At 34.9% G+C, this 8,724-nt stretch overlaps 1 protein-coding gene across 8 annotated transcripts in view; it reads left to right on the forward strand.

Annotated features, from left to right (window-relative positions):
- ATRX (ATRX, chromatin remodeler) overlaps positions 1-8,724 on the forward strand; it is a 325,591-nt gene that overhangs the window by 210,323 nt on the left and 106,544 nt on the right. For all 8 annotated transcript variants that reach the window (XM_003800455.3, XM_023519447.1, XM_023519446.1 and 5 more), the window contains 3 exons: positions 3,017-3,154; positions 4,751-4,926; positions 7,084-7,201. In XM_003800455.3, coding sequence (XP_003800503.1) covers positions 3,017-3,154; positions 4,751-4,926; positions 7,084-7,201 — 432 coding nt within the window. The remainder of the gene's footprint in view (positions 1-3,016; positions 3,155-4,750; positions 4,927-7,083; positions 7,202-8,724) is intronic.

Consider the following 8,724-nt stretch of genomic DNA (forward strand, 5'->3'; position numbering starts at 1 on the left):
GTCCAGGCTGGGGATTCGAACCCGCCACCTTAGGTGTACGTGGCTGGCGCCTTAGCCAGTTGAGCTATAGGCGCCGAGCCTGTACTCTTATAAAAAGGAAGATTATTAAACTAATTATCCTTGCTAGGTATGTTAAATTACTTGGGAAACTGGTCAAGTAATAAGTGATGTTGAACCCTATTTTAAGTCACATGGGTATGTTATTTTTTATGTTTATTTATTTTTGGAGACAGAGTCTCAAGCTGTCACCCTCAGTAGAGTGCAGTGACATCACAGCTCACAGCAACCTCAAACTCTTGGGCTTAAGAGAGTCTCTTGCCTCAGCCTCCCAAGTACCTGGGACTACAGGTGCCCACCACAATGCCCAGCTATTTTTTGGTTGTAGTTGTCATCATTGTTTGGCAGGCCTGGGCTGGATTTGAGCACGCCAGCTCCAGTGTATGTGGCTGGTGCCCTGCCATTGAGCTACAGGTGCTGAGCCCATATGGGTATGTTATTAATATGTATTTCAGAAATTATATAAGATTCCTATAAATCTAATAGTCCTGGTATAACATTATCAGGAATACCAGTTATTATCTTGAAATGCTTTATGTTGTGGAAGTAATAAAATTTCTTTTTAAATTGAATTGTACTCACATGCAATCTTCAACATGCTCATTTTAATTCTCATCATTTTAGACAGTGAATTATCTTACTCTAATATTTTTAATTAAAAACTATTGTAATCAACTAAAATGCTTTGTCTTTGAGAAGATTTATGGAAGGGACCCTGACAAGTATAGTTGCCTGATAATAAGATCATATCATACCTTTGAACTGGGTAAGAATTCTCAGAACTTTAGTGAAGAAATTGGTTTATAAAACTGCTAACCCCAGTATCAAGCAGATTGAGAATTTATTCAGTACCAAGTAAATGCTTTGGCAGATTTTCATGCTAAGTCAGCTAGTACTAAAATTGTTAAATATGGAATATGAATGAACTCCTTTTTTTGTTTTGAGACTGAGTCTCACTTTGTCACCTTTAGCAGGCGCTGTGGCATCACAGCTCACAGCAACCTCAAACTCTTGGGCTTAAGCAATTCTCTTGCCTCAGCTTCCCAAGTAGCTGAGACTACAGGTGCCCACTACAATGCCAGGCTGTTTTTTTAGAGATGGGGTCAGGCTCTTGTCCAACCTGTGAATTCAGGCAGTCCACTGACCTCAGCCTCCCAAGTGCTGGGATTATAGGCATGAGCCATTGCGCCTTGCTGAATGATCTCCTTAAAAGTGATGCAAGTCAAATTACCTATGATAACCTATAAATAAATAGTGTTATAAATCTAGAAAAAAAGAAAATGTTTCAGGATACAAAAGAAATAATACCCCCCTAAGGCCGTGTTCTCAGTTGCTGCACGAAGGAACCAGGCATGACATGGATTAGAAGTACAAGCTTGCAGGAGGCAGGCTAACTTTAAGTGTAGGGTAGCCCCAGTCCCCTCTGTTTATTAAGTTTGTACACAACAGGTGTGGTGAGTCAGGATAATGACATACACAACAGGTGTGGAAAGTTAAAGTAATTACATACGAGGGCTACATGCATTAGGATTGCCACGTGCTCTTTCCTCATGTGTTCTTTCTTCACATGTTCTTTCCCCACAACCCCCATGAAGAAGTACCAAGCATCAGTGTTTTAACACATGCTTACTAATGAGTGACTGATCTTATCTCATTCTGAAACACTGAGTTTCTCAGCATTTCCTTTTAATGTGATAAGAATCAGTAACTGTTCTTGTAAGCATGGTGTCCATTCCTCTACAAACTATTATTGATTTGGAAATTTTTTTTACTATTTGTGTAGACCCATGTGAATGCTGAAAAACAATGGTATTATTTGATCTGTCATATGATAGAAGCAGTTACTTTTTTTTTTTTTTTTTGAGACAGAGCCTCAAGCTTTCCCCCTGGGTAGAGTGCCATGGCATTACAGCTCACAGCAACCTCCAACTCCTGGGCTCAAGCGAGTCTCTTGCCTCCGCCTCCCAAGTAGCTGGGACCACAGGCGCCCACCACAACGCCCGGCTATTTTTTGGTTGCAGCCGTCATTGTTGTTTGGCGGGTCCGGGCTGGGGATCCGAACCCGCCACCTTAGGTGTACGGGCTGGCGCCTTAGCCGGTTGAGCTATAGGCGCCGAGCCAGAAGCAGTTACTTTTGAGGCACGGAGATGAATTTTCTCTAGTGCTTAACAGATGGGGGTAATTTAATAGCTGCTCTTGTTGAAATCGACATTCAAGTAATAGGTATGTACATGCTAACCAGCAAGCAAATTGTGTATGTAGGATACTTTAGCAGATAATATGTATGTTGTTAAAAAAAATTAAACCTATGGTATTTCTTTTGAATGAGTTACTCTTAGCTGTGAGATCTTTTATAGCTAGAAAGGTGTTCTTCCTACCCCCATGCCCATGTAATAACCATGGTAGGTTTCCTTTATCAGTTACATTTTCCCTAATAATAAATATTAGTTATTTGTAATAAGTGGGAAATACTACATGATCTATTATGATTTATGTATTCTTTTAAAATAAAATCTGTTCTTTTATGTATGCATAATTTACTTAGTTGTTGCCAGTAGTTTTAACTTGATTTGCTAATGCTGAAATGTCTTTATAGACTGTATTATATTTTAAAAGACTTCGTCTTAAAACTCCAAATTTGTTGGATGGGGTCTTTCTCCTTCTTATGGTTATTTTTCTTCTTGCCTATTTTTGTATAGTCACTCTAGGGGATTAAAGTACCATTCATAGTATATTAGTACTTTAATGCTCTAATGTTGTCATATAATTAATACTAATTAGTGCCATATTATCCAAATATAGCAGCAGATAAATACGATTATTGTTACAATGACATTGTTTATCTTACAAGACCAGCATTTTAAAAGGATTAATGTCATTTACTTAGGTGGATCACATTTTTAGTTTTATTATATTTTTTTACAATTTAATTCAGTTTTATTTTTCTACATTCTTATAGGCCCTGACTTTGTTGTTTGCGATGAAGGCCATATTTTAAAAAATGAAGCTTCTGCTGTTTCAAAAGCTATGAATTCTATACGATCAAGGAGGAGGATTATTTTAACAGGAACACCACTTCAGAATAACCTAATTGAGTGTGAGTTAATATTTGTGATTATGTTGTAGAGTATTGGTATTGTCTCAGATATATTCTTGCCATATACCTTTCTGATGTTTAGTATTGTCCCTGACTGTGCTCTATCTCAGTCTATCTTAGTCCACTGTGAAAGATGACTGTACTTTTCACGTGAGATGTTTTCTAAATATGAGTGGTAAAGCACAGTCAAGGGTTTGCCATTTTGAGTGTTCAAATATAAATATGAAATTTGAAATATTTCAAAAGTATCAAACGTGTTAATGAATTCTTTAAAATGTACATATGCATATGTGACTATTCAGGAAATAGCATAAAGACATATGTCCAGTTTGGTGGGAGTACTGTTAAGAAATCAAAAAGAAATGTTAAATGTGAACATTTCAGGAAGATGGAAATAGGAAAAGGAAAGCTATGTTGAATCCATGGTAGGATAATTTGTTGAGGAAGAGAACAGTTGATGTGAACCTCAAGAAGTGACTCATAAATTTCTCTCATTTTCATATGTAAATTTAGTGGTGACACTAAAGAAGGGCACATGAGATTATTCAGCAACTTACAGATTGAAATTTTCCCTTTATAAGATCACTTTTTCTTCATTCCATTGGAAAAGCTTTTTACTATTTTTATGTTTGTTTCTTTCCTTTAGTGCATTTGTTGTAACTTAAATGTTTTCTATTTTATTATTTGTAATGCTGGTTATTATTTCCCTTTAGCCTATATTTCATGTTTGTTTGAGAAAGGATGTTACTCTGTTGTCTGGACTAGAGTGCAATGGCATCATTATAGTTCACAGCAACCTGGGCTCAAACCATGTACCTGCTTCAGCCTTCCTAGTAGCTGGGATTATAGGTGCTTTCTACCAAGCATAACTATTTTTTTTATTTTTAATTTCTTTTATTTTCTTTTTTGTTTTTGGAAAGACAATGGTCTTTCTAAGTTTTTCAGGCTGGTTTTGAACTCCTGTTCTCAAGCACTTTTTCTCTTTCAGCTTTGCAGAGTGTTAGATTTATAGGCATCAAATGTTATACCTGTCTATCATGTGTGTTTTTATCTGTTCTAGTTCTCTTCTTTTGTTTTGTTTATAGAACAGAGAAATTCTGTTTCACATTGAGGTCTTAACATAGTATAAGACAATTGATAGCTTTAGTAAGGACTTCTGGAAATGAATCAGTTAATATAAATTATGGTATAATAGCTTATTACCTACTTTTATCATTTTGATTCAATCTCTGTTTTCTTCACAAGATACTCTCACTGACCAATAACATGGTTAGAGTAATGTAGACCACTTGTTTTATGTTAATACTTCATATCTTTTATAAAAAATAGTGAGTTAGAATAAAATGTCCTTAAGTTTTTTTATTAATCATTTATGCCTAGTATTTAGTGATGATTTTTATTTCAGTTCTTCATCTAGTTTATGTAGTCTAGTTCTAGATGTTTATTCTATATTTAACTTGGTATTCTTTCTTTGTGGTTTAATTCTAATGCTTTTATGGCATGTGTTTCTGACATGAGCATTTCATCAGGGAATTTTTCTGGGTTCTTTTAATCATTGTTAATGTTTTTAATGAATTAATGTCTTCTCTCTCTTAGATCATTGTATGGTTAACTTTATCAAGGAAAATTTGCTTGGATCCATTAAAGAGTTCAGGAATAGATTTATAAATCCAATTCAAAATGGGCAGTGTGCGGATTCCACCATGGTAGATGTCAGAGTGATGAAAAAACGTGCTCACATTCTCTATGAGATGTTAGCTGGATGTGTTCAGGTACACATATGTTCCATAGTAATATAACATTGTGTTTTTTTTATGTTGGAATCCAAAAATATCTTCTGAGCTTAAACTTGAATTATTTTGTGTTTTCTTTCCACTTTTTCAATGTATAGTTTTACAGTTAAAAATTTATGCAGAATTCAACTTTTTAATTTATTTATTTCCCAAGTATAAAGCTTTATATCTTATTATGTTAATGTTTAGATTCTTCATCCTAGAGATAGGGAATTCCTTAAGAGAAACACAGCTATTACAATTAAGAAATTCCTATGTTGAGTGGTGCCCATGGCTCAGTGAGTAGGGCACTGACCCCATATACCAAAGGTGGTGAGTTCAAACCTGGCCCTGACCATACTGCAACAAAAAAAATAGCCAGGCATTGTGATGGGTGTCTGTAGTCCCAGCTACTTGGGAGGCTGAGGCAAGATAATCACCTAAGCCCAGGAGTTAGAATTTGCTGTGACACAATGGCACTCTACTGAGGGCGACAAAGTGAGACTTTATCTCAAAAAAAAGAAATTCCTATGTTTACCCTAATTCTATAGTATCATATTATAAATCTCACTTTTCTGAAATGATTGTGGAAAGGGCAGTATGAATTAAGAGAGGATTCATTTTTAAAGTAATCTTGAAGAAATAGGATTATTACCTTTAAGTAGATACAATCATCTGAATAGGCCAATAGTGTTGTTCACATACAGATCTTCAGTGGATCTATGTTAATGAATAGGTAAATATTTAGAGACTGAGCTAGCAGTTAATAGATCTTAAGATGTATACTTTCTCTTCAGACACTAGATACTAATAATAGCCAAAAGGTTATAACAAATGAAACAGGCTATTCTTTTTTCTGTATATATAGTCAGCTCTTTGTATCCATATTCTGCATCATATTTTCTAGCAACTGTGTATCAAAAATAATTTTTAACAAGATGGCTGGTTATGTCTGTAGTGAACATGTACAGACTTTTTCCCTTGTCATTATTCAGCAAACAATGCAGTATAACAACTCTTTACTTAGTGTGTAAATTTTAATAGATATTATTAGTAACCTAGAGTTGATGTAAAGTATACAGGAGGATGTGCATAAGAGTTATATGCAAATACTATTCCATTTATATAAAGAACTTGAGCATCTATGGATTTTGGTATGTGCAGGAGGTTCCTGGAACCAATCCCTCATGGACACTGAGGGATGACTGTACTGCCATCATATAAGGCAAGTCATCCTGTTTGTCAGGTTAGCTACATGTACTTTTGAGTACTCTTGTTTCTGTATTGCTGCAACTACCAGGTTTTTTTTTTTTTTTTAATCTATCCCTATAATAAAATGGTTTCAGAAGTTCTTGTCATAGTTTGTTTTCTCAATTGGGCAAACACCCTTTGAAGTTTTATGTTACCATTTCACATATTAGCTACATCTTACCCAGCGGTCAACTCAACCTGCATTAGAGTTTGATTTAATAGCTTTTACTATATGATTAAAGCAAGTTGTTTTGCTAATACTACTTACTAAATCATTGCCCCATCTTTTGTTATCATTATTATTTTTTTGTAGAGAGAGAAGACTATTTTGAAAACTTAAGTTGTGCAATTGGTAATATGACCACTTCCATTTAAAACCTGCCTAATTTGTTGCAATATCTTTTTTTTTTTTTTTCAGTTAGGCAAGCTGTCCCCCTGGGTAGAGTGCCGTGGCATTACAGCTCACAGCAACCTCCAACTCCTGGGCTCTAGTGAGACTCCTGCCTCCACCCCCCAAGTAGCTGGGACCACAGGCGCCCACCACAACGCCCGGCTATTTTTTGGTTGCAGCCGTCATTGTTGTTTGGCGGGCCCAGGCTGGGGATTCAAACCCGCCACCTTAGGTGTACGTGGCTGGCGCCTTAGCCGGTTGAGCTATAGGCGCCGAGCCTGTTGCAGTATCTTTAACAGGGCACCATATTTTAAAATCATATGAAATAAACTTACTATAATCCTGTTTGTATCCTTGTGGGTTTAGAGACAAAATGTATATATGTTTAAGAAAATGTATTCTTCTATGCTCAGTATCTATTATTTATCTGTATCTTTTTATTTATAGGCAGTGAGCTAGAGCAATTCATTCCTGTCGTATATTTAATTTATTTTCATTCTCTTTATTAATTACAGAGAAAAGATTATACAGCATTAACAAAGTTCTTGCCTCCAAAACATGAATACGTGTTAGCTGTGAGAATGACACCTATTCAGTGCAAGCTCTATCAGTACTACTTAGATCACTTAACAGGTAACCATTACATTTTATTTTTTTCGTCTTCTGTATAAAGACATTCTTCTTCTGAAGAATACTGTCCAAGTGATTTGCCATGTCAGTTATTTTTCTGCAATTTTGAATTTGAATAAAATGGGTATGCATGAAAACACAAAATATTTCTAATGTAGAAAACACTAATATTGTCAAAATAGAATTAAAATCAAGGAACAAATTAATTAAAACCATACATAGTGTATATGAAAAATGCCCTTTATTTATAAAGAACTTTTATGTTAGAAAAATTACTAATGTGAGTAAATCATAAAAGGAGATATACGAAGTTCCAGAGTGTTTTTAAAAAAATGTTCAGCCACATTAATAATAGATAAGTAAATTAAATTGATGAGATTTTTTCTCAATTATTAAAATAAAAAAAGTTTAAGGCAAAAAAAAAGTAAAAGAAGGGAAGGCATGTAGTATATTCTCTATATTTTAATAAAAATGCATAGAAATATACCAAAATTTTAGCAGAAGTTATTTTCTGGGTAGTTTTGTTATAAAGATATTCTAGTTTATTTCTTCTTTTAAAATTTCAGATTAATATGAGGATACAGTTAGATTACAGTGTTTGCATTTGTTAGATAAAGCCCTTGTTGTGGTTGTGTCATGCACCCAGGAGGTGTGCCATATACCCTTACATTGTACACATTAGGTACATTCTCCTCTCCCTTCCCCTAACTTGAATTGAATTGAATTTTTGTCTTATGTGGGGCATGTATTAGTTAATCTACTGGCTTCATATTAGTATTGAGTACAATTAGATACTTTTTCATTCTTGTCATACTTTACTAAGAAGAATGTGTTTTAACTCTATCTAGGTTAATACAAAAGATGTAAAGTCTCTATCTTTTTAAAGACTGAATAGTATTCTATGATATTTATATGCCACAGTTTATTAATCCATTCCTGGGTTGATGGGCATCAGCAATTCCAGGACTTTGGAGGCCCTGGGCCAGGCTGGGTGGGTCCCTTGTGGTCAAGAGCTCCTTACCAGCCTGAGCAAAAGCAAGACACCACCTTCATCAAGTATAGAAGAAAATCAGGAGGATGTTGCAGTAGGGACTTACCAATACAGTCCTTCAATAGGCCAAAGCTAGAAGGATGCCCTTGAACAGGTTCTCAAGGCCTACTTGATCCAGGACAATCCCTTGGCACCCCAGCCCAGGCTGGAGAGTGAGGCTCTGTCCCCAAAGTAGAATACAGAATGAACTAGAATAAAACAGCAGATAAAAAGAAAAGAAATTAAAATAAATTAAGGAAAAAATAAAATTATATACAATGTAAAAAAACAGAGGGATATCTTAGTTGTTGTTTGAGAAATTTATGGGGAAAGATGAGAAAGTAGAAAAATCTCTACAAAGAGAAAGAAAAAAGGAGAGGAACAGAAAAATAAGAAAGAAGGGATGGACAAAAAAAAGTAGCAAAAATGAAGCCCTTGATATTGAAGAAAGTACAAATCTAAAAATTATAACAACAACCAAAAAAAAAAAAAAAAA

Source organism: Otolemur garnettii, unplaced genomic scaffold (assembly GCF_000181295.1).
Source record: "Otolemur garnettii isolate 467f Iridium unplaced genomic scaffold, OtoGar3 scaffold00175, whole genome shotgun sequence".
Taxonomy (NCBI): Eukaryota; Metazoa; Chordata; class Mammalia; order Primates; family Galagidae; genus Otolemur; species Otolemur garnettii.